Genomic DNA, 26,123 nt, shown 5'->3' on the forward strand with positions numbered 1-26,123 from the left:
CGGCCTCCCAAAGTGCTGGGATTACAGGCTTGAGCCACCGCGCCCGGCCATTTTCCTGGTTTTTAAAAAATTATAAAAGTGAAAATAATAATTCTGAATTGTGGAGAACTTTATTACCTTAATTATTTTCCTTCTCCTCTGCTTTTTTCCTATTGCCTGCCAGTTGATGATTGTTATTTCTTACTAACATTGCCCTTTAGGATAGGAAGGTGTAAGTGAAGAAGGGCAAAACTTAAATGTGTAGTTAAGTTGCAAATCTGTTGAAAGGTGGACTTCTGAGGATTTTTCCCTTCCTAGTTTGTGGATTTCAACATCTTTTAGAATTCTGATTCTTACTATATAAGGGCTGATTATATGAAGACTTTGATCCTGTCTAAAATGCCATATTTTTGTATTCTAACGTATTCTATATATATTTTTTTCTTCTGTCTTTCCCCATTTGGAAATTCATAGAGACCATTGTGCTTCTGTTTTTTTCTCTGTCTGCTCTGAATTTTGAGTAAAGAGTGAAGTAATGTTTCTAGAGTTCCTTAGTCATTACATTTGGGAGTAGACTGAAATTGGACAGGCATATCGTTCACTTTTTTAATATCCTAGATTTGAATTCTTTTTTTAGTTCCTAAGCTTGCAAAAGTTTTTGTACTCTGAGTAGCTCCTTTAAGAGATGCTTATAAAGTGCTAGGTTTTAGAGCTGTTTTAGAGATGATAGCATATAGTAATGTGTCCTTCGTATGTTCCCTATACATTGTTGCCTTCCATTGCACTCTACCCCCCACCTCAGGACATTCTATTGTATATTTAATGTAGTACTAACATTCCAGCCTGTGCCTTTTTCTTCCCATTTTGTTTCACATAGCTAAAAGTTACGGAGTGGTGTACTCCGAGTTGTATATTCTGTGCTTTATCTTACTGTCATCATTTTAGGAGTTCAGGAGAAGATGGGCATAATGAATAAAGGAGTCATTTATGCACTTTGGGATTATGAACCTCAGAATGATGATGAGCTGCCCATGAAAGAAGGAGACTGCATGACAATCATCCACAGGGAGGATGAAGATGAAATCGAATGGTGGTGGGCGCGCCTTAATGATAAGGAGGGATATGTTCCACGCAACTTGCTGGGAGTAAGTTATTCTGACGCTTACGGTGTTTTCCTGTGTGCCAGAGAGGGGCCTTGTAAAACCGCTGTATGTTACGGATACAGTACACCCAACTGCCCTTTGTTAATAAGACATGGAATTTAAACATTTGATAGTCTTAGGCTTAAAGCCACATTTTCAGTGATTCTTATTATGATCAATAACATATGTTTGCCAGCCCTGGAGGTCAGGGGTCCTCCCTACATTTATGAACAGACTAAAGATAACTGGATAATATGATTGGAATTGAGCCTGTGACATCTGAAATCAGTTTTTAATCTGTCTCAATCAGGATTTGCAAATCTGGTAGAGAGCTTCAACAGGGCATTAAGGATAAGATTCTTTGTTTTTCTCTACTATTTGATTTATATTTCATAAAAAGCGAGAAAACAATGTCATGCCAGCACATATGTACCACTTCTATAGTGTAGTACAATGGGACTGCTGTCATCATGTAAAGATTCTCCTGGAGTATTTTCAGGGGAAAGCTGGCATATGGTCAGACAGAGGAGAGAAAGCGAGAATAACAGATTCCAGGGCTTTGCGTTAAGCTCTTCATAGATTCAGCTGTTCTCTTATAGCAGTTTTGTGTGTACAAGGGGCATGAAGAATGTATGAAATAGTGAGAGAAATGATCAGGGTAATTGAGAGATTGAGATAAAAGTTTAAAGTGCTTGCACAATCTGCTCTTGGTGAGGAAGTAAGGAAAGGGTTGAGGAAAGGAAGAGCCAGTTGTGATACACAGAAGATGGTGTGTAGGTTGTGAGCACTGGCCTCCACGTTGCTTCAACTCCATCTGCAGCACCTGCTATCTGGGTATCTAGGCTGCAGAAGGAACGTGGGGAGGGCTGGAGAATCCTGCCTCCTAAGATTGGTGTGAGGATAACTCAGAGGTCTAATAGAGAGCAAATGGTAGATGCTATTCTTGGTCTTTTCATCAAGTGTCAGACAGACATGGCCTCCACTCACATGGAGCCTTTACTCTGGCATCTAGGCTATTAACAGGATTCTGCGAGTGACCCACTGCCTAGGCATTACTTTCAATGGGATTCTTTGAAATGACTTCAGTGTTGGAACCTGACTGCCTGGATTCTGACCAGCATCTCTCCCTGACTCTCCCTTCCCCATTGTTGTTTGTCTAACGTGCAGTGTAAATTACTTATACACCTTGACTGTTGCTGTCCTGACAGCAAAATTTATTATGAAATAAACATTTCATAATAAGTTTTGAATACATGATTAGACAGTATTCATTTGGGTGATCATAATGTAACTTTAAAGAATAATGAAAGTGAAAAACAAAATTAGGCTATGGAGCCCTTAGAAAAAGCTTTCAGGGGCCAGGCATAGTGGCTCACGCCTGTAATCCCAGCACTTTGGGAGGCTGAGGCAGGAGGATCACTTGAGGTCAGGAGTTTGAGACCAGCCTGGCCAACATGGTAAAACCCTGTCTCTACTAAAAATACTGTAATCCCAGCTACTCGGGAGGTTGAGGCAGGAAAATCGGTTGAGCCTGGGAGGCAGAGGTTGTGGTGAGCCGAGATCCTGCCACTGCACTCCAGCCTGGGTGACGGAGTGGACCCTGTCTTAAAAAAAAGCTTTCAGATTACCAGAGGAAAGTAGAAATATAAAGATTTTTCTCTTTCGAGCACCCTCAGTTGCTTCTCCAGAGTCCCTAGCACTAGAGATGTACAGTCTCTTGCCTGCAGCCACTTTCCTTCTCTGATAAACATCAGCAGTAAATAAGCCCTTTTGTTATCTGGGAGAGATTTTACCTTCTTAGAACTAGTTGCTTACTTGAGTCTTTTCTTTTTTTTAATTGGCAAAAATTGTATATATTTATGGTGTATAACAATTTGAAATATGTATACTTGTAGAATGGCTAAATCGAGCTAAATAATACATGCATCATCTCACATGGTCATCTTTTTTTTGGTGAGAACATCTGTTTTCTTAGTGATTTTCAAGTATATAATAATTATTAATTACAGTCACCAAGTTGTACAATAGATCTTTTGAATTATTTAAATTTTCTAACAAAGAGGTCCTGTGGTTAATGACATGGGAAGCGTGGGTCAAAGACTGAGTTCTGTCTCCTGTGTGTGGTGTTTAGAAGATTCTGAAATTAACAGACTGGACTGAAGATTTTCATTTTAGTCCTAAATTTAGATTTTCTTAGTACCTAGAAAATCTTTTCTTGTTAGAAGTATCCTCTACACAACTTTTTTTGGTTTGTTTTCCTGATTTTTTTTTTTTTTTTAAAGGAAAGTGCATATTTGTTGTTAGGGCTCAGATAGAAGTCTAGAAAATTGTATTAGGTAAATGTCTTTTTTTCAGATAGAAAAATAATATTTTCTGTCACATGGATCCACCAGTTAGTGTTTTAGTTTTGACTGGAAGTCTGACTCTTTTTCTTTTTAAAATTATTTATTTATTATTTTGAAACTTTTTAATTGGGATGTAATTAAAGCCTATGATTCTACTTTCTTCGAGTAAACCTTTTTTTCCCTCTTCTTTTGTCAAGAGGGGCTGCTTTTGTTTGGTGTGTCAGTTGAATTTACCAGTTTGACTTGGTTCTGGCTCAGGCCTAGAGGCCTTGCAACCTTCAGTAGGACTCACCTTTATAGCTCTTGTGGAAACACAAAACCACAGAGTTCTAAAGCAAAAAACTCCACCCAATCTTCCTTCAATTTGTAGACTTTTAATCTGTGGCATTTCATTTCTGACAGTCTGAAGTCCCATGACACAACGTCATGTCCATTGTGAATAAAGGTAAAGGAATTCAGTCTCTTTCTTCCTTCCTAATAGAAGCTGGAGCGTAGAGCATACAGCAGTTTACCTTCCTTGTTAGAGCCGATTTACAGCTCAACAAGCTGTGCAGATTGAGTTAATACCCAGAACTGTCATGGGTTTTTATATTGCTGCTTTGTAGAGTTGTCACAGTTGACGGACTCTTGTGACCTTTGAACGTCCTGTGCAGTCTAGCTGATGAGTACGTTGCTAAACGTAAAGCTCTAGGTGCCACACACACCACAAAGAGTGCTTTTCTCACTTTGATTTCCTTCCCGTGACATCTGTCCCCTAACCTCATTATCTCTTGAAATTTTGTTATATTCCCATACATCTGTTATAGTATGTAAATATTTTTTTTAAACTCTCTTGCAGCTATACCCAAGAATTAAACCAAGACAAAGGAGCTTGGCCTGAAACTTCACACAGAATTTTAGTCAATGAAGAATTAATCTCTGTTTTTAAGAAGAAGTAATACGATTATTTTTGGCAAAAATTTCACAAGACTTATTTTAATGACAATGTAGCTTGAAAGCGATGAAGAATGTCTCTAGAAGAAAATGAAGGATTGAAGAATTTACCCTTAGAGGACATTTAGCATGATGAAATAAAGCATCTACGTCAGCAGGCCATACGTGTTGGGGCAAAGGTGTCCCATGTAGCACTCGGAGAAGTATACAGCGACAATCCTGTTTTCTACAAGAATCCTGTCCAGTAAATAGGACCATTTATTGGGCAGTTGGGAAATCAGCTCTCTGTCCTGTTTAGTGAGTGTTTTCAGCACCTGCTCCTAAACCAGTCCTCCTGCCAGAAAGGACCAGTGCCATCACATCGCCGTCTCTGATTGTACCAGGCACCAGCAGGCCGTTGTGGGGCTCACCTGAAGGCTCGAAGGCCCTGCACACTTGTATATTGTCATTGAGGAACTGTTAGTTGGTCGTCAGTGAACAGTAACTTTATTATATGAGTTCTTGTAGCATCTTAAGAATTATACATATGTTTGAAATATTGAAACTAAACTACAGTACCAGTAATTAGATGTAGAATCTTGTTTGTAGGCTGAATTTTAATCTGTATTTATTGTCTTTTGTATCTCAGAAATTAGCAACTTGCTAGACTTAATCGTAATATTTGTCAAGATCCTAGCTGACTTTAAAAACAGTTGTAATAAACTTTTTGATGCTAAGCTGTTTACTGGTTTTTGTTTTTGATGTCATAAATAGACTTTGTTTAATAGTCACAAGCCGTTAGGGTCTCTTACCCAGCTGAAAAAGAACAAACTGCTTAACATAAGTATATGTATTGTAATAAGAGTTTTTTTTTTTTTTACCAGCCAAGTGATTCAATGTAAGTGGTTTTTAAAATGAAATACTGTAGAGATCATGGTGATAGAAGCCTACTTTACATTTTACCTAGAGCCTCTAATAGACTGTTTTAGTGTCCTCATTGATTTACGGGGTGAAAACTTATATAGGCAAAATCTCCACATCATTTTATTAATATGTTAATAAGTTTGTGAATTGTTTCCAAACCCATTTGCTTAGTGGAACTACTTTAGTAGAAGATACAAATGAAAAACCATGGTCACTCTTCCTTACACATTTTTATGAGTAGCTAAATTCTAGAAAGGAAAGTAAATGAAAGAACATACTGTAACTTTGAGAATACCACTTTTGAGAGTAATGGAGAAGGAGTGACAACAGAAACTAAACATCAGAAGACATGTGGTAGGCAGAATTCTAAAGGTGCCCCGCACCCCATCCCTGTCTCCTGGTTACTCCTTGTATCACTAGGTGCAGTAAGTCCTTACTTAACATCATCATTAGGTTCTTGGAAACTGTGACTTTATTTATTTTTCTTTTTTTTTTTTGGAGACAGGGTCTCACCATGCTGCCCCGGCTGGTCTCTGATGCCTGGCCTCCAGTGGTCGTCCTACCTTGGCTTCCCAAAGTGTTGGGATTACAGGTGTGAGCCACTGCACCTGGCCAAAACTCAAAGCGAAAAGGTGTATAACAAAACCGTTTCTTTTTCTTATCAGTGTTCTAACAGTACAACATGAAGTGATGTTATTCGAGGACCTGCTGTTTCTTGTTGGTTTGTTTTACATCGTTTTGCTCAAATTTGCAGTTTCCAAGAAGCTATCCATGATGCTAGGTTTTCACGACTTACTGTACTTCTTTGAAGGACTTCTAAGATTTAATTAAGTTTACGAATCAGTCGACCTTAAAATAGGGTGTTTAGCCTAGATTGTCCTGGTGGGCCACCGTAATCACAAGATCCCTTCACAGCAGGAGAGGAAGGCAGGAGGGCTGAGGCAGGAGGGTAGGCGGGGCGGGTGGGTGGGCAGTAAGACTTGGAGTGTGAAGACTTGACCTGCCATTGTCGGCTTTAAAGATGAAGGGGGTCATGGAATGTGGGGGTCAGGGAACATGGAAGCTGAGAAAGACCCCACCCCCGACTGGCCCAGCCAGGAGATGAGGACTTCAGTCCTTATGGCCACATGGAACTGAACTCTGCCAACCTGAGTGGGCCTGGCTGGAAATGAATCCTCCCCAGGTCTCCAGAAGGAATGTATTAGTCCAATGAGACCAGCGTTGGACTTTTCATCTACAGAATTGTGAGATAATGGCTATTTTTTTAGGCCACTAAGTTTGTGTTAATATGTTAACTATAGGAAACAACATGGATTCTAGTCCTGGGCTGTTGTACTTACCCATTAAGTGACCTTGCCAAGGACACTTGACCTCCCTGAGCCTTGTTCCCTCATCTGTGGTGTTTAATGCCATTGCCTTGACATGCTTCCGAGTTGTTGAAGAAAACCTAAGTTCTATGCATGAAGGTACTTGGCAAACTAAAGAATCACACAGATGTATGAAAAGAGAAGATGTGAAAAGTAGGGAACTGTGATCCCAGTTTTGTATTCCTTAATCCTAAACTGAGAAGCTCATTGTTGTTAAGTCTTTCTGTTCTTTGTTTTATTATTAAAGTAAGTATCCTTATATCAAAGCTCGTTATAGAAATAGTACAGAAAAAGGTTATGAAGGAGGGAGGGAAAAAGACCACTCTAGAGGTACTATTCATACTTGGGCCTATTTCTTTGTAGTCTTACCTATGATTTTTTTTCTCTATATATAGTTGAGTGCTTATTGTTTAAGCAATTCTGCATTCTCCTGTATTATACTTGATATTGTATCATAAATATTAGCGTGAATTTTTTTTTGTTTGAGCCAGAGTCTCACTCTGTCACCTAGGCTGGAGTGTAGTGGTGCGATGTCAGCTCACGGCAACCTCCACCTCCCAGGTTCAAGCGATTCTCATCTCCCGAGTAGCTGGGATTACAGGCCCGTACCACCACATCCGGCTAATTTTTGTATTTTTATTAGAGACCGGGTTTTGCCATGTTGGCCAGGCTGGTCTTGAACTCGTGACCTCAAGTAATTCACTTGCCTCAGCCTCCCAAAGTGCTGGGATTGCAGGAGTGAACCACCATGCCTGGCCTATTAACATGAATTTTAATGGCTTCCTAATATTCCATCATATCATTTATCTAATCATTTGTCTAATGTTGAACAATTCTTGTGTATTATAATTGATGCTATAGTCATGTTTTTATGGTCGCACAGTTTTTAGGTCTTTACAAAATAGAAGGGAATAAAGCAGGTGGGGAACAGACTGTGCTGAAGGGGAGAGTATGCAAATCAGCTGTGCATATTCGAACGGCAGTGGAGCCACTGGGGATGTGGGGAGTGTCACAGGAGAGGAGACCGAGTTAGCCAGAGAAGCAGACCTGAAGGAAACCAAAGGAATGTGGGTTCTCAGGAGAATCGCAAATGGTGTTAAAGGCAGCAGAAAGGTCCAGGGGAGGTAAGAATATTAAGTATACTTGAGGATGTGGTTGGCATAAGGGAAGAGCTGTGGAAAGAAAAACGAGAGGGAAAGAGAAAAGAGGAGCTAATTGATAGAGGGCTGGCTGACTGATGGGCCTGAGACTGCAATTCAGAGCAGAGACCCGGGAGGGAAGTAGTGAGGGTTGGGGGGTGGGCGGTGAGTTTGTACAGGCTCAGAAAGTTGAGGTTTACTTTGCTTATCATCTATTTGCTTATCTATTTTTGCCCCCTGTAAAACAGGCATTAACAAACGTTATACTAGGTGGGAAAACTCAGGATACTTGGTAATCTCTATTCCCTTTTCTTGTTCAGTCTTTTCTAAATTTGCTCTGATAAGCATATATCTTATTTACTTAATGTTATCTCAGAGACTAGGTCAGCCCCACAGATGAAAGTGCACCAGGAGACGCAGGGCCCCAGAACAGTAGTCTAGGTTTGGAATGGCTTCTGCAGATGGGAGGGGCCTCCTTTCTGCCCTACTGTGTACTAGTCTCTGGTGACCACTCTCTTCCTCAGAATCGAAAGCTGATCCCTCCTGCCCTTCACTCCACCCCCTCCCAGCCTGGACCCTGGGGTCCTGTGTTGGAACCACTTCAGTCCCCACCCTCCATTCCCTTGTCCCCTGATCCTTCAGCCACCCTTCCCTTGCCCACCTCCAATCTTCAGTCCAAACATCTCCCACCTCTATCCTGCCACCTGTGCAGCTGGACAGAGAAATTACCGATGCGAGGAGGTTGGGACTCCTGCACTCTCATGGCCACCAGCCTCCCCTTTACCCTCAAAATCCACTTGGCAAGCAAGAGAACTTCAACGCATTTGAGCTGAGTTTGGGAAATCTATCATCTCACCTTGTTCAAGGAAATATTAGGATGGCATTTGCCTGTGTCAAGTCATCCTGAGGAAATGATTCCTCAAGAACCACCAGCACCAGACCAGTGACTTAATCTGCATGTTTTCTCAGCTCCCTTGCTTGTCCCTACCCCAGGGGGAGATGGCCAAGGTGAAATTGAGGTGGCAGGTTGAGCAGGGAACTTCCTGAGAGGCACATATGTCTCTGTGCTGCCTAACAGCAGATCAATAAGCAGTAGAAATTACAGCTTCCTTTACATTATCATCAGATTATCAGAGTTTCTGAATTGGATTTTTTTTTTTTTTTTTTTTTTTTTTTTTTTTTGAGACGGAGTCTCGCTCTGTCACCCAGGCTGGAGTACAGTGGCCGGATCTCAGCTCACTGCAAGCTCCGCCTCCCGGGTTTACGCCATTCTCCTGCCTCAGCCTCCCGAGTAGCTGGGACTACAGGCGCCCGCCACCACGCCCGGCTAATTTTTTGTATTTTTAGTAGAGACGGGGTTTCACCGTGTTAGCCCGGATGGTCTTGATATCCTGACCTCGTGATCCGCCCGTCTCGGCCTCCCAAAGTGCTGGGATTACAGGCTTGAGCCACCGCGCCCGGCCTCTGAATTGGATTTAAGAAAATTTTATAGTTGCACATTTTAATTATAGGCAAGATGTCTTTTCCTTTGAATACATGAATTTACAGAGGCAGCATACCTTGTTAAAGTAGAAACAAGCTATAATCATGTGTGCTCATAAACCATCCTGTGGGGCTGACCTCCAGGAAGAAAAACATGGCGTGGTGTGATTGCATGGGGTAACCCTTTATTTTTATTTAACAGTACATTTGGAAGAAGATAAGGCAAAAAGGCAATATTTCTATAATGTTGCTAGCATTTTCCCAAGGTAAAGCCAGGAAACAAACTTGTGTCCTTTCTATAAGAACTTCTAAGCGATGTCCCCTCTAACTCCATGGGCAGACACTAGTGGTGGTGAAGTTCATGAAGTTTTGAGGTGGCAAACAGCTTATTTTGTCCTTTATCATAATTGGTTTGCAAATTGGATGCCTGGTTTGGCATACTGGTTCAGTTGATCAAGCGTGGAATCCCTTTGGTCTTTGTAAGACCTGATGTATAAGGCCGAATAGGGTCAAGAACTTGGGTTTAAGGAGAACGATTTACTATTACCAATCAATATTATATAAAACCTGTCTTTTGTTTAACCCAAGCGACAGAGGTGAGTCTTCTCACCTGGACTCTCTAGATGCCTTGACAAGATTACTTCATGATATACTATGTTTCCCAGTTTGCTCACGGGCAATGGTTATCTTGGACTTATTTGGTAGAATCAACAGCTGCATTTTAAACTTGAAGTTGCTTTAAATATTCCCTGCAAGGCCTCGTGTCCTCTGAGAGTGACTCAATGTTTTTGCTCAGCTGTTAAATACCTCCCTGCATTTTTTTCCTGATTTAATATTGCTATGAACAGGAAAGTGTGTAAAAGTAAAAAGTGTGTACTATTTACAGATTTAAAGCTTTCTTTGAGCTTGTCAAGGGTTAAGCGACTCATTTGCATTTAGTATAATGATATGCAAATCTTTTACTTTGATGTGTGAAACTTCTGCTATCTCAAATTGACAGTATCATTATTTTCAGCTATGATCATCCGTTTAAGTAAATGTTCCTATAATTTCGAGGTCCAGATACAAAGTGTTTTTCTATGGAAGCTTAGTCCTTGGCAGATATTCCATCATGAGAAGTCTTCAGGCAGATTAGTTACAACTTCAAAGTACTGAGAAACAGAGCCACTGTGAGGAAGGAAAAAAAACCAAGTCAGCTCAGTGACCACTTTTAAAATTAAAGGCTTATTTAAGTACCTGTAGATTGTTCCAAAAAACTTGTACTGGAAAAGCTGATCGAGGGCTACGATATCAGTGTACTAACTCATATTTTTCTTACCTGATTTCTAGAGTCTAGCTTTTAACAGGTCAGTAGTCTGTGTGATTTGCATTAGGTGGTCATGAATCACATTACAGGGTTGACTGCACACATGAAAAGTGAAATTCATACAACAGAAATTAGCATTTTCACATCTCTGCCTCAGAGTATCACATCAGAAGTTAGTTTGGGATGTGGATATCCCTGCAACTAGTGGTGTTCAACACTGGTTCTAAATTGTAGTGATATGGAAACTTTAAATCAGATTGATTCAGCTGCTTTGGGATACAGCCGGGACACCAGGACTTTGGCAAAGCTCCCCACGTGACGGAATCTGCAGTCAAGGTTGAAATCCTTGCAGACTGAAGGGAGAGCTTCTGAACATGGCTCATCCTTAGCAAAGACTACGAGAAGCGAGGATCTCCAGGAACTTGCAAAAGGTGAGACTTAGGAGTGGCAGGAAAAGTCAGTGGGTAAGAAGATGCTTCTCAGAGGAAATGCGGAGGGAGAGGACTGAGCCAGGTGGACCCTGGGGTGGGGGTGGGCGGCTGGAGTAGAATAAGATATCTAGCAAGAATGACAACCTAGGATTTCCAGAACTTAACATGTGGCATGTTTCATGTCACAGTTGTGTTGACTCTACTATTTATTATTTTATTTAAATTTTTTGAAACAGGGCCTCACTCTGTTGCCCAGGATGGAGTGCAGTGGGGCGATCATGGCTCACTGCGGCCTCAACTTCCTAGGCTCAGGTGTTCTTCCCACTTTAGCCTCCTGGATAGCTGCGTCTACAGGCACGCACCACCATGCCTGGCTAAATTTTTATTTTTTATTTTTATTTTTGAAACAGAGTTTCACTCTTGTTGCCCAGGCTGGAGTGCAGTGGCGCCATCTCAGTTCACTGCAACCTCCGCCTCCCAGGTTCAAGCAATCCTCCTGCCACAGCCTCCTGAGTAGCTGGGATTTACAGGCATGCACTACCATGCCCAGCTAATTTTGTATTATTATTATTTTTTTTAGATGGAGTTTTGCTCTGGTTGCCCAGGCTGGAGTACAATGGTGCAATCCCAGCTCACCACAACCTCCGCCTCCCAGGTTCAAGCAATCCTCCTGCCACAGCCTCCTGAGTAGCTGGGCTTACAGGCATGCACCACCATGCCCAGCTAATTTTGTATTTTTAGTAGAGATGGGGTTTCTCCATGTTGGCCAGGCTGGTCTTGAACTCCTGACCTCAGGTGATCCAACTGCCATGGCCTCCCAAAGTGCTGGGATTATGGGTGTGAGCCACTGCGCCCAGCCTAATTTTTTATTTTTTTAGAGACGAGGTTGACTCTACATTGCAATCTAGGGATAGAGGTATTCCCTAGGATATGTAAAGTTTTAAGCAAGTTAGTGTGATTCGTAACCAGATAAACTATATTTCCACTTTGCTAAAGGTGCTTATATAATGCATAATAGCAGAACAAGACAGTTATTTAGTTGCTGGCTTCTTCCAGAGTTCAAAATCCACGGAAAAGAGCTGCCAGTGCCTTAGACCTGCCCTCCTCACTACTTCACTCCTCTGTTATACAGACAGGACTGACAACTACCATTCTCACCCATTGTCGGCCACTTCACCCGGCCCTCTGTGGCCTTCCCTGAGTATAGAGGAAATGCTGACTGGAGCCAGGTGATAATGGAAGTATACCTCACCTGGCTTCTTTCTTTCAGTGAGAGAACTTCCTGTCATTGGGATGATAAGAGAACATTTTGCACTTTGCTTTTTGTGAAATTAGCATACCCACTTAATTTAGATTGATGATCATTTCAGAGATGTGCATTGCTAGGGTTCCAGACACATGAGTGCAATAATAATAATAAATGGCAAACGTATTTACTAGTGTTGGTTTTATCTTAAATGGGGAGGGAGTAGAGAAAACTAATTTGCTCACAAAGTATTTTAAGTAGATCCATTCTAAGAATGATGGATCTTCCCAAAACCCAACTTGAATTTCATCCAAAGAATTTCTTTATATAAGCATGTTCTCCCTTGCATACTAATCAAGAGTTCATTTTTCTAAGCATCATCCTGCAGCCACTCCTTAGTTTAACCTTGAGCTACACTCAAGTCAAAGCTCATGGGAAGAGGGAGCCAGGCATGCATTTTGGACTTGAGAATAGGTAGTTGGAAAACAACTGCAAATAAAAGTACATTGTGGGATCTTACAGCTGTGTACAGGCCTGGCCCCGACAGACCAAGAGCTCTTTAAAGCAAAACTTGAAAAAGCAGGTCACTCAAGTAATAGCCCTTTCCGCCCCATGCCTCCCCCATCCCCTTAGAAGCAAGGTGGGGGTATGAGCCGCTGACTCACAGAGATAAGGTCGAGCTCTATTGTTCCAGTATTCTCGGGATCCAGCTGCTTAAATATCTCTGTGGAGGGAGAAAAAAAGGATGTCACGAGTAAGTGAGCTGAAACAGAGATGACATTATCCTTTTTTCAGTTCAGCAACTGACTTCACTGACCGCCATACACGCTTTCTTCCTCACTCTCAAATTAGTAAAGAGGGAAGTTCATTCTCAACTCCTGGAAGACATGTCTCTAGTTTAGATGATTTCACCAAGGTGAAAGGCAGGCCACTTTAATACCAAGATAACTGAAATGAGTCTTTCCCCAAATATCCACTTACTGAATAGCGTTTCCAGCCGAACCAAACACCGAACAAAATTATCAAAATCGATGATGAGCTCGTCATCTGCAAACCGAGCAACGATGACTTGGTGGAGTTGACAGGGCATCTTGAAACCTGAAGTTACATGAACAAACAAACTGATTGCTAAACATTAGACTGTACCATTTAGCTGCACTCACAGGCTATGGAACCAAGTGGTGATTTAAATGAGGTATAATTGCTTTTGTCCCTTGGCCGCTCTTCTATGAGACTGGTTTGATTTTGCAAAGCCAGTACCGTCTGCTGTTTCTTTTGTTTCTGGACTGTCCACCTTCACCCTGCCTGTGTCTTTAATGACACGTAAGTCTTTTCTTGTTCTCATGGTCATGGTTGCTTCATGTTGTTAACCATGCTGCTGCTTTTTGATTTTTTGTTTAGCTCTGAATCGTCTTGGAGGCCAGATTCTTCCTGGATATATGTGAGCAGAAGCTGTTCCTGGTAAACTCATGGTAGTTCTCCCTCTTTCCAGAGTAAAATAATTTCTTTTTTTTTTTTTTTTTTTTTAGACGGAGTCTGGCGCTGTCGCCCAGGCTGGAGTGCAGTGGCCGGATCTCAGCTCACTGCAAGCTCCGCCTCCCGGGTTTACGCCATTCTCCTGCCTCAGCCTCCCGAGTAGCTGGGACTACAGGCACCCACCACCTCGCCCGGCTAGTTTTTTGTATTTTTTAGTAGAGACGGGGTTTCACTGTGTTAGCCAGGATGGTCTCGATCTCCTGACCTCGTGATCCGCCCGTCTCGGCCTCCCAAAGTGCTGGGATTACAGGCTTGAGCCACCGCGCCCGGCCCAGAGTAAAATAATTTCTATTGGTCCTGTGGCCACCTAGCTTCAAGACTGCATGTGCCAGCTTCCTTGCAGCCAACAGAGGCCTTGCGATCACAGTCTGGCTGGTAGGATGTGTGAGCAGAAATGGCCTGTGTGCCCTTAAAGGCGAGGAGCCTTTCTGCTGTCAACCTGTTGGCGGCATGTGTTTGTGGTGGCACGCCATCCTAGGTCCCTCGGATGAGGGCAAGCCTTGAAGGACCGGTGGGCATCATGGATGGGGGGAGACTGGGGGAAGAGTGATCACACAGTAGGAGAGTAGGAGACACCATCCTAGCTGTGGACTGCTGGAGCTGGGATTGCCATGCGACAGAAAGACGTACCTCGTTTAAACCACTGTTGTGCGGGGTCTCTGCGGCAGCATTATATTCCAGCAAATAGAATGAACAGCCTCATGCTGTCGCATTTGTTCCCAAAGCCCAGCAGTCTCCCACTCTGCTGGTCTACCACTAGCTTGTGTCCTTTTATTGATATCCAATTCTGCTAGGGTCTTACCCTAAGGGCTGAGCTGAAACATTCCATTTCTGCCTAACCAACCCTGCACCAGAAAGGAGGCACCTGGAGGAGTCTGTTGAGAACTGGCTTTGTCTGCTTGCTGTGCCAGGCGGCTCTGAAGGAAACTTGGATTCAAGAAGGCACAGAGGGCAGAGCATCCTACTGCATTTAATTTTACCAATTAGTCTTTAAAAGGGGAATGAAAAGGAGGTGTTTGTATTAAAACAGCACCTACTTTATTTTATAGCTTTACCAAACCTTGTATTATATGGTATAGGATGAGTGTTCACATATTCTACAGCCAGATTAAACTAGGAATGAAAATACAATTATAAAGGGTTACCTGCTTCTTCTAACGCTTTCCGCATTTCATAGGAATTCATGGTACCAGACCTGTCAACGTCGATTTCCCGGTAAATTTTCTGGAACACATAAATTAGTTGTAAGAACTATGACCCAAAGCAAAGCTGGCGAGTTACCTCCCTAGTATGTGCTGAGTGGAGATGAAGTTTTTCCAGCTCTGTGCCTCTAGTTTGGCCTTGGAAGAATCACCCATGTTTCTGCCTTGAATAACTAACAGTATTTTGCTTCTGTCTGTGAGCTGGTTTGTAAATATGCCCATCAAGTCAGCCAGCCAACGCCCATAGGCCCATGTTCTTGTCTTATATAATTTTTGTACTTTAGCTGTCAAAAACCCTTTGCAGGAAACCCTTGATGGCGGCCTTTAGATGATCCCAATAATCGGGAGGAAGGGAACAGGCCACTTCACCTGCAAAATCCTGGTTGGTTTTTTGTTTGCATTTCCTCAACCCGGTCTTTACTCACTCTGAGCTTCATTATGGGTAAAATCCCAATCCCCTCGGAAATGTTTCTGCACTCTGTGGAGGAGTTGCTGCATCTTAAAGCATACACACAGAATGTTCCCCAACACAGATCCACCCGCACCTCTGGGATCTTACTTGGTATTTTTGAATCTTTGTCCAGAGAATGTAGAACTCCTTCAGCCCCAGCTTGCCACTCCCGTCTGACTGCCTTCAGTCAAGGAAAGCCCTTGAGTGTGGGTCCATTTGGGCATAGTGTCACCTAGTTTGTCTTCTCAACTGGATCTTTTGAATATCATAGCACACGCACAGGGAGGGTTTGCAGAAGGATCCTTTTCCTGCTTTTCCCACTGGCTAAACCTCCGTTTAAAGGATTGGAGGAAGGGTGAGAACGACTTGCTGGCTCCCTGCCGATTCTGGTTGCTGTTTTGATCTGGAGGTGCTGTGGAGGCCCCAGATACTACTAAAAATGAGCTATTGGATGACATGCAGAGGGCTTTGGATGGCTTCTAGTGGCTAGGCCCTTGCTCTTTTTTTAGAGTATGTGGAGTATATCTAAGAGGCCTTTGGTGAAGGCAGCTAGCAGGTGCACACTGTGAATCCACTAAATAAAACTTCACAGAAGTGGCCAGGCATGGTGGCTCACACCTGTAATCCCAGCACTTTGGGAGGTCAAGGTGGCTGATCACCTGTGGTCAGGAATTCGAGACCAGCCTTGCCAACGTGGTAAAACCCCAACTCTACTAAAAAGAGAAAAATTAGCTGGGTGTGGTGGCATGCACCTGTAGTCCTAGCTACTGGGGAGGCTGAGGGGGAAGAATCACCTGAACCTGAGAGGCGGAGGTTGGAGTGAGCTGAGATCATGCCACTGCACTCCAGCCTGGGTGACAGAGTGAGACCCTGTTTCAAAAAAACCAACCTACCAACCAACTAAACAAGCAAATAGACATACAGAAAAAACTTCACAGAAGCTCAGGCTGCCCCTTACCACCACTTCTCACTAAGCATTGGAAACAAGGGGCAAATGGATGACTAGTTTGCCTTGGGGACAGGCGGGTGGTCTGGGAAGGAGCTAGAGCAAAAGGGAAGTAGGATGCTTATGAAAGTAGCCCTTATCTAAATCAAGAAGACGATCTTGATCAGACAAAACAGATTCACATCAGAAATACTGTGGTTAGGGAATATTTTCCTAGAGGAAGTAATGGAAACACATCACTGAGGAAACAAATTCGAGCTGTTTTTGCAAATTTTGCAAATTTGTGCAAAGAAGTGATGGGCATATTGTCAGGAACTTCCTGCACCAGCCCCAGGAATGGACTGGTGGGCCTACATTCTTTTTCTTTTTTTTTTCTTTCTTTTTTTTTTTTTTGAGACGAGTCTCACTCTGTCGCCCAGGCTGGAGTGCAGTGGCGCGATCTCGGCTCACTGCAACCTCTGCCTCCCAGGTTCAAGTGATTCTCCCGCCTCAGCCTCCCAAGTAGCTGGGATTACAGGCACATGCCACCACGCCTAGCTAATTTTTGTATTTTTAGCAGAGATGGGGTTTCACCAGGTTGGACAGGCTGGTCTCGGACTCCTGACCTCGTGATCTGGCCACCCTGGCCTCTCAAAGTGCTGGGATTACAGGCGTGAGTCATGGCGCCCGGCCGTGGGCCTGCATTCTAAGCCTTTCAGGGTAGGTGTTGGGGGGAGGTGTAGCATTTGCTTTCCCTCATCAGAAGATTCTCGAATTTCCCTAGTAAGGGAGGTCAGTGCTGCTGACTGTCCGACAGCAACTCAGCAAGTTGGGAACAACTGGCCATTTTGAAAGGGGAGAAGGCCATGTGTTTGAATTTTTCCGGAGTGAGATTTTAAACTCCCCTAGTCTCTATTCCCTGGAGCACATTAAAGGATACATCTAGCATGTCAACCATAATTTTGCACGTCTCAATGCTGAAGCCATCTGACTTGATATCTTGGCCTAAAAGACAAAATCAGTGTGACAGGAAAAATCTCTAAGCGGTGATGTCCAGTTGAACTTTCCACAATCATGGAGATATTCTTTATCTGTGCCCATTCCCATACAGAAGCCACTTCCATTCTATAAATAGCCACACATGGCCAGTGACTACCAGATTGGGACAGTGCAGACGATGTCCACATTGTCCTGATGTCTCTGTATATTTGCCATGGGCAAACAGGGCTTTAAAAAGTGCTTTTTTAACAAATAAATAACAGAATGATCAATGGCTCGGCCTTAGGTGCCCACCGGATATAAAGTCACCTGTAGTTGTTGGGCAGGGAAAAAGAAAACAGGGAGGAGGTGTGTTAATTATAGGCTATGACCCGTGAAAGAAAGAGGTTTACTTGAACTGTCCATCTGCAGACATTTATGGACTGTGTCCCCAGCTGACTGAGAAACCTGAAGCCCTGGGATCTCTCCATGAGCTATCATGCTGCACTAAGGGAGTCCTATCCACCTGGTGTTGGCAGGTGGCATGAGACCCTAGTCACCAATGTGAATCTGGCTCCCCACAGACTTCACGAAAAGTCCAGCTTTTTTGTCATGTCCTTGAAAGAGGTTAGAGCCTGACCTGCCTCAAAGCTGCCACTCTGGGCACCAACCCCTTCTTAGATGGTCATGAGGCTCTGGTCCAGCGGCCACGCATGCAGACTCTGGCGTGGAGCCCTCCAGAAGGCTGGAGTCACCAGGTGGCTAGGGCTAGGGTATTAAGCTCAGAGGCACGTGCGGAGTGAATGCTGCTCCCCGAGCAAGGAGTGGGCTGAATCCAGGCAAGGCCCGCTTCTTCCCCACCTCCCAGCCCCACTCTCCATCTGTGCAGAAACAATGAGGCTTTCGTCTCCTCAGCTCATGAGGATTGCATATCTGAAGAGCTCTGTGACCTCACTTGTGCCTGGTGGCCTCCAGGGTAAACACAGTCTTCTTGCCTTCCCTGAAAATTAGAGGAGGGCAGATAGAGACCGGGGCCCCTCTGGGGAGGCCCTGCACTGGACTGACTGTAGCCTGGCTGGCCCAACCCTCTTGGTTCACACTGGGAGGGAAGACCCAGCTGGCCCTGGACTCTTCTTTGGCTCTGAAAGGCAGATTTATTTTATCTCATGGAGTTAGGCTAGAGGCCATCTTATGAGAGGAAATGATGTCCCCTGAAGTCCATGAGGCTTCTCAAGATGATCCCTAGGGCTGGTATGCAGCAAACGACCATGATTACATTTGTCTCTGATGCAGATTCCTAGCTTCTGATATGTACAAAACTCTGCTTCCTGGATTGCCAATTGCTCTCTTATCAAATGCAGCATGATTATTGTGATAATTTGAGGGGAAAAAATGTCTCTGTGTTGTGTTTCCCTGCTCCTCCCTGCTGGTGATCCACAGTAGGGGGTTAAATGATCAATCCTCTGACATTTTTTTTGCTTAAGAAATAGTTAGTTACAAGATGTGGCCAGGCGTGGTGGCTCACACCTGTAATCCCAGCACTTTGGGAGGCTGAGGCAGGCGGATCACTTGAGGCCAGGAGTTCAAGACCAGCCTGGCCAACATGGAGAAACCTCGTCTCTAGGAAAATACAAAAGTTAGCCGGGTGTGGTGGTGCATGCCTATAATCCCAGCACTGTGGGAGGCCAAGGCTGGTGGATCACTTGAGGTCAGGAGTTCGAGACTAGCCTGGCCAACATGGTGAAACCCCATCTCTACCAAAAATACAAAAGTCAGCTGGCTGTGGTGGCACATGCCTGTGATTCCAGCTACTTCAGAGGCTGAGGCAGGAGAATCACTTGAATTTGGGAAGTAGAGATTGCAGTGAGCTGAGATTGCGCCACTGCACTCCAGCCTGGGTGACAGAGCAAGACTCTGTCTCAATAAATAAACAAATAAACAAATAAACAAATAAAATTAAAAAATTGATCACACAAAGCTAGTAAGTATGTAGTGGAAATGTGGATTTGATCTTTGATCTGTGGATGCTAGAAACACTTGTTCTTTTTTTATCACATCATACAGATCCTTCATCCACTTCTTGGAGGGGATGGAGGGTGGTGGTTTAGTCACAGCAGCCGGACATGGAGGAAGAAAGATTTCCATGTTCCTTCCCATCCACAGGGGAAAGAGCAGGATGAAGTTTTGCAATAAGGGGATACTCACGCTTTGCTAGAACCCTTCTCAGGATGGTCTGCAGCTCAAAGGCAGAGATCTCTGCATCCTGTGGACACACAACCAGAGCATAGTTATTGGCCCCCCATGGGAGCTGGATGAGCACAGCACAGGACAGCAGTGCATTAGGTAGGCCTGCAGTGGGGTCTATGAATGTGCATTTCTAACAAGCCCCCAGGCCATGTTGGGGCTGCTGTCCCCAGACCACACTTTGAGTAGTACTGCCCCATCCTGGATTTTAGATACAGTTTTTGGTTTTGTTCTTTTTAGAACACCCAGGCTGGACTGCAGTGGTATGATCCTAGCTCTTTGAAACTTCAAACTCCTAGGATCAAACGATCCTCCAGCATCAGCCTCCCAAAGTGCTGGAATTACAGGTATGAGCCACTGCGCTTGACCTAGGTACAGTGTTTTAATGCACAGATGCAGTAGGGAGAGTCCACTCACCATTTCTTTGCTGTAGAGAATATAAATAATAAATACTCCCCTCTACCCATGTTTGTGGTCTTTCTTAACTTAGTTCTCTTACACCATTCCTCTTATCTGGCATGTCTTCTTCATTCTTTAAAACTCAAAGCTCAGACTTCCTATAAAACTAGTGAAAACCAGCTGCCTCCAAGACCCAGCTGGCCCTCCTCTATGCCCATCATGCCAGGGTCCCTCACAGGCTCAGATGTCTCTATTCACTTATACATATTTATGTAACTCATGGATAAACTCCTTTGTTTAAAACCAAGATTGACTGCAGTCATTTTTGCCTTTTGGGGGTGTGTATGTGTGGGATTCAATCAGTGGGGAAAGAAGACGCTCATGGCCCCTTTTCTTGGGAATCTGGGAGGGAGCAGAGGGTGAGAGGCTGGTGGAGGCGTAGAGCAGACGATGCCTGGCTTAGCACTTTGATGGGTCTTGGGGTCAGCAAAGGGAGCCCCAAATGAGCTCAGTGATTGCAAAGTTCCTCCACATAGTGAAGAAACAGGACGTTTTTTGGAGTTGTTGGGAAGAAAGAGGGCTAAATAACTTTGTGATGGGACTAAATGGCGGAGGGATTTTTTTAAGACCAGGGAAGCTGCCAGGTATGGTGGCTCACACCCGTAATCCCAGCACTTTGGGAGCCTGAGGTGGGAGAACTGCTTGAGCTCAGGGGTTTGAGACCAGCCTGGACAACACAGTGAGACCCTGTCTCTCTCAAAAAATTAAAAAATTAGCTGGGCATGGTGGTATGAGTCTGTAATTCCAACCCTTTGACAGGCCAAGGTTGGAGGATTGTTGAGCCCAGGAGTTCCAGAGCAGCCCGAGCAACATGGCAAGACCCTCTCTCTAGAAAAATAAAAATAAAATACAAATTAGCTAGCCATGGTGGTGTGCACCTATAGTCCCAGCTACTTGGGAGATTAAGGTGGCAGGATCTCTTGAGCCCAGGAAGTGGAGGCTGCAGTGAGCTATGATCACGCCACTGCACCAGCCTGGGTGAAAGAGAGAAAGACCCTGTCTCTAAAAAGAAAAGAAAGAAGAAGAAGAAAAGAAAAGAAAGGAAAGGAAAAAGAACAGAGAAGCCTAATTCAAATACTCTGTTGCAGGTTGCCTGCATTCTTGAGATTTGAAACCCTTCCACCTTCCCAAATCCTTTGTGGAAATCAAGGATAAGGGGCCAAGTTTCATGCCTCAATTGGTGTAGAACAGAGAAAATAAAACAGCCACAAGGTGAGCCCAGGAATCCTAAGGAAGGGGGAACACAGAGTCAGGGCTGCCCATGCGAACGGAAGCCCCTGGCAGCATGCGGAGGTCTTAGGGAGGACATACACAAGAAGGCTGAGCTGGAATCCGAGGACCATTTGCAATTTCTCTTTGCTTTTGTTCAGTTTGTTTCCTCTCCCCTTTAAACTAACGTCTCCTTGGGGACCTTTGCATCAACCAGAGTGCATAATGTTGTTTTTGGGAACATTTACCTCCCCTGCCAACTGGGCAAACAGTCTCCTGAATCCATCATCAATGTCATCCTCGCTGATGTCGAACTGGAAGGTGAGGCAGAGACATGAGAATGCATCAGAGCGAGGCATGACGGCAAGTGCCTGCCTGCCCTTCCGTGGCAGCCACCTCCCACTCCCCTTCTCTATCCCTCTCTGGGACCCGAATTCTACGGTTATTTGGGTTGAGATCAGGTATAGTGTGAAGAATTAATATAAAGTGTTTTTTTTTTTTTTCTAATTAAAACATGAGAGGGAATGTAAATTATGTGGGAAGGCGTAATATTCTAATCTCTCACAGAGGTATCTTCTCTAGCATCCAATGAAAATGACCTTTTAGGGTCTATTCTAGTGGGGACTCGGAAGCATAAAGACTAGCTGGAATGTTCTGGACAGATTTTGACAGTGGCTAGCACAGCCCAATAGGCAAGGCACTGGCCCATGCCCCCAAGCACAAAGGCCAGAGCTGATGCAGGAAGTTGACGCTTGGAATCCCAGTGCCTGGCTTTATCCTAAGTTTCAGGCTTTGTTCGTGAAGTCCAAAAACTCTTGGAGTTTTTTTGCTCCTCCGCCCTCTGGATTGTCCGAGAGAGAGTGGGTGAAATTCAAGGAGTTACAAGTACCTCTTCAAGATTGGCCTCGATTTCATCATCGACAGCTCTGGAAATAGAAAGAAATTATGTGTTACTGGAAGGCAGGTGAAGGCAAAAAGGAAGTGTCACAGAAATCACTGCTAAAACGGAAGTGCAGTGCTAAATGCAGCAGGGGTTAGGCGGGGTGGGGCGGGGCTGAGGTGGGGGGAGGTCTTCGTATTCCAAGTTTCTGTGATAACACCTCCCCTAAACAGCAACAATTTTTCTGCATTCCAAGTTTCTGTGATAACATTTCTCTGCATTCCAAGTTTCTGTGATAACACATCCCCTAAACAGCAAAAATAAAGGCAGAAGTGATCTGAAGGAAGTGTCGACCAAAGCAACGTGGGCAGCTGGAGATTTTTGTTTGCTAGTTTTTGATCTTTATCAAATAGCACATGCTTCGTGTGTAGTGTGGCGTTGGTCCTAGCCTTAAGGACTAGCTTCTAAGTTCCACTTGAAACATCCTTTGCCGACTTAGACTTTCACACTGAGAATCATGCAGTGCAAATCATCACCTACTTGTTCTGCCTCAGGTTGGAGAGGTGGGCAGTGTGGAGCCCTGTGTGTCATTTCAGCCAAAGCTCAGGTCAGGCAGTGGTTAGTTTATCCTGTGCACTGCCCCTGTGTCCAGGGCCAGGTCCTTCTGCTCCATAGTGAGGGTAATTGAGCTCGGGAGGGTCTTCCTTGGCCACTGCGATTTTAACTAGGCGACCAATAGTCCTATCTGCAGGGCCAATGCCTGGCAGAAGGAAAAGGGGACCTCTTGGTGCTGATCGCTGGAATCTGGAGCAGAAGGATTAATATCTTGGGACAAGGAAGTCAGACACCTTTGAGAGGTGGGGTGTCCTGTCGGGGTAGGGAGCTCACCCTGGAGAGAGTTGAGGGGTTGAGACTTCCCTGGGAGAGTGACCTGTGGCTGGCAGGGAGAGTAATGGGTTTGACAAAGGACAGTGTTATTCTAATGCCACCAGGTCGTGCTCCTATTTCTCGTCAGTGAGGACTAAGCTGAACACACCAGGCTTCCTCTAAGGATCCTCAGAGCTGAGAGGAAAGGTCCCTTCCCCCATGGTAGGTTTTAGCAAATGAAGAGAGCCTGTCAGTGGCAGGGGGGCTACAGCCATGCTTTAGTGGCATTTATTGGTTTGCAGCTGCCTGGCATTGCTTTGTCTCCCTTTGCCATGGGAAATTATTTCTGCATCATGCATTATCTTGGGGCAAGGGCAGTTCCCTGCCTCTACCTCCCATTGGCTCTTCCTCTCCAGTAACCAGCAGGCCAGGTGGCTGACCCAAGCCCAGTGCCTCAGACACACTCCACGAGATCTTTAGACCTGAGCGCATGACCCCGGGTCTGAGGGGTCATCTCACACCCCGGTCCTTCAACACATCCTTGGCTCCTGTTTTTCCTAGCCTGACCCCCTACCTCCCATCAGTTCTGGAGTCTCCGATGGCCTTTCGATGAATTCCCTTTAGCTTAAATCATCCAAGGTAGATTCTGCCTTTGCCAATCAAGTGCCCAGCTGAATATACATGGCTGAGGCAGAAGTCAAAGTGGCAGAAGCCGTTGTGAATTGAGGCCACTTGGACAGTGGCAGGAAATGGTGATGTCAGCCACAAAGGGTTCCCAAACATCTGGGATCCCAAGAGGAAGGGGAGAGGGAGCTGGTGACTATAGCAGGGAGAGTTTCTGGAGGTGGGAACCGTTGAGATGGTTCCCACCTTACATCCTTGGTGGCTCTCCTAGGCCAGGTGGCCTGGAAAAGCAAGGATTACACCAGCACTGCTCAGCTTTCTTCAAATGACGAGACTGGATTCATAGTTTAACACTCAAGTACCAACTTGAGAATTCAGAGACACACTTATGAAATTAGACCCTGCAATTCACTGAACAGCCACTCCTTTCCAACCAAAAATATCCACAGTGGCTTTTTCCATTGTTTACCTTACTGTAACACTAAAACATCCCCAATCCATCAAATCCCCACACTAGTCCTTCGAGGCAGGCAGGTGCTACAGAAAAAGAAACTGACATTCAGAGGACGAAAGAGCTCTCTAGGGGCTGAGGAACAGACCAGCGGGTAGGGACAGGGAGGGGTGGGGAGAGGAAGCAACCAAACCACCTACTGGTAATCAGCTTTCTTTTCAGAAAAGACCCGGATGCAGAAATCCCCATCCTTGTTGGGTTCAAAAGTGGAAGGCACGAGAATGTACTCTCCTGGTGGCAGCTTGAAGCGGTTGAGCACCTCCCGGAGGTTGATGAAGGTGTCTGAGCGCTCCCTGGCGCGATTCGTCAGGAAGAAGTTTTTGCTGAGGTGGATGTTGGTCTGCCCACTTAACTGAGGAATAAATAGAGAAACATGGCGGTAGATGAGGGAAAGGCTCCAGGAAAATGTCATTTTCATTCATTGAGATAAAAGCAGTTGGGTAGTGTGGTGGCTCCGTCCTGTTGTCCTGGTGTATAAGGAGGCAAGGCCAGGCGTCGGAGACGAGCCTGGGCAACACAGGAAGCCCTCATCTATATAACAACAATGACAACAACAACAATAATAATAATAATAATAATAAAAAGCAGTACAGTGACAATGCCTGGGTCATTTTAGACAAAAAGCAAACTTTTATTGGGTGCGGTGGCTCACGCCTGTAATCCCAGCACTTTGGGAGGCTGTGAGAGGACTGCTTGAGGCCAGGAGTTTGAGACCAGCCTGGGCAATGTAGTAAGACCCCTGTCTCTACAAAAAGTAAAATATTAGCCAGAGGTGGTGGCATGTGCCTGTAGTCTCAGCTACTCAGGAGGCTGAGGTAGGAGGCTCACGTGAGTCCGAGAGTTCAAGGACGGCAGTGAGCTGTGATCTCACCACTGTACTCTAGCCTGGGTGACAGAATGAGACTTGTCTTAAAAAAAAAGGGCAAACTTTCTACCAAAAAACACAAATGCCTGCTGAGGAACTTGGAAGCACATGCCCGCAGGGGGTTTCACAACCATTCAGCTCTGCCTGCAGAGATGCCCGGTCTTTCCACACAGTGTTCCCAGCCTGCCTCTAAGAGACTCTCAGGCAGGAACAGCGTCCACATGGCAGGAACCTGACTCAGTTCTACGTGGTGTATGAGCACTAATAAAAGCAAAGACAGGACTGGGGGCAGGGAAAAGACAACCCAGCTTCCAAACCAAGCGTGATCCATTGGACCAAGGCTGGAGCAGCATCCAAAAGGGCCCGATGTGCGACCGGTTGCACTGCCTTGCTGTGAGAGAAATGTACTACAGGTGGGTCAAAGTGCCCCTTGTGTCTACTTTAATAATCGTGACCTTGGAAGTCAAATGGCTGCCATGCATCCCATCTGCTTCAGTCAGCGGTGATTGTGGGCCCAAATGCTCTTGCAAAATTTCATTCATTCCACGGTAGTGTAGTGAGGTGGATAGTTGACCAGTTTTACGGAAAAATAAACTGAAATGCAACCAGGCGCAGTGGCGCACGCCTGTAATCCCAGCCATTTGGGAGGCCGAAGCAGGCGGATCACCTGAGGTCAGGAGTTCAAGACCAGCCTGGCCAACATGGTGAAACCCCATCTCTACTAAAAATACAAAAATTAGCCTGGCATCCTAGTGTGTGCTTGTAGTCCCAGCTACTTGGGAGGCTGAGGCAGGAGAATCACTTAAACCTGGGAGGCGGAGGTTGCCGTGAGCTGAGATCACACCACTGCACTTCATCCTGGGTGAAAGAGAGAGACCAAAAGAAAAAAAAAAAAAAACCCAAAAACAAAACAAAAAACCCCTGAAATGTAGAGAGGAGCCTTAACATGTCCAAGGTCACACAGCCTGGGAATTGGGTTCTGGTCTCCTCTGCGCTCCTGCGTTGTCTTCTAGTACAGTCTGTAGGGTTCACCTTTTCCCTGACTCAGTCTTCTCCTAAGAGTGACACAGGACTCCGTGAAAAGCCTCCTGCAGTCTCA

The 26,123-nt window shown here is 44.8% G+C and overlaps 2 protein-coding genes across 6 annotated transcripts in view; one reads left to right on the forward strand and one right to left on the reverse strand.

The window, feature by feature from the left end:
• The window catches only part of TP53BP2 (tumor protein p53 binding protein 2), a 68,016-nt gene extending 62,893 nt beyond the window's left edge, over nt 1–5,123 (forward strand). For all 3 annotated transcript variants that reach the window (XM_009186687.3, XM_031655465.1, XM_021926887.2), the window contains 2 exons: nt 925–1,124; nt 4,305–5,123. In XM_009186687.3, coding sequence (XP_009184951.3) covers nt 925–1,124; nt 4,305–4,346 — 242 coding nt within the window. In that variant the 3' untranslated portion in view covers nt 4,347–5,123. The remainder of the gene's footprint in view (nt 1–924; nt 1,125–4,304) is intronic.
• A 4,330-nt stretch (nt 5,124–9,453) lies between these two features.
• CAPN2 (calpain 2) overlaps nt 9,454–26,123 on the reverse strand; it is a 61,331-nt gene continuing 44,661 nt past the window's right edge. The window contains exons 12-22 of one of the 3 annotated variants that reach the window (XR_002517352.2): nt 24,300–24,511; nt 22,167–22,203; nt 21,526–21,591; nt 19,571–19,628; nt 17,328–17,392; nt 15,571–15,639; nt 14,955–15,033; nt 13,255–13,371; nt 12,939–12,997; nt 10,609–10,691; nt 9,454–10,457 (exon numbers count right to left, since the gene is read on the reverse strand). Coding sequence is in view for 2 of the 3 variants with exons in the window: in XM_003893063.4 (XP_003893112.1) it covers nt 10,434–10,457; nt 12,939–12,997; nt 13,255–13,371; nt 14,955–15,033; nt 15,571–15,639; nt 17,328–17,392; nt 19,571–19,628; nt 21,526–21,591; nt 22,167–22,203; nt 24,300–24,511 (786 nt within the window). In the remaining variant the exon portion in view is untranslated. The remainder of the gene's footprint in view (nt 10,458–10,608; nt 10,692–12,938; nt 12,998–13,254; nt 13,372–14,954; nt 15,034–15,570; nt 15,640–17,327; nt 17,393–19,570; nt 19,629–21,525; nt 21,592–22,166; nt 22,204–24,299; nt 24,512–26,123) is intronic. The other 2 variants (XM_003893063.4, XM_021926895.2) reach the window with 2 other exon arrangements.

Source organism: Papio anubis, chromosome 1 (genome assembly GCF_008728515.1).
Source record: "Papio anubis isolate 15944 chromosome 1, Panubis1.0, whole genome shotgun sequence".
NCBI lineage: Eukaryota > Metazoa > Chordata > Mammalia > Primates > Cercopithecidae > Papio > Papio anubis.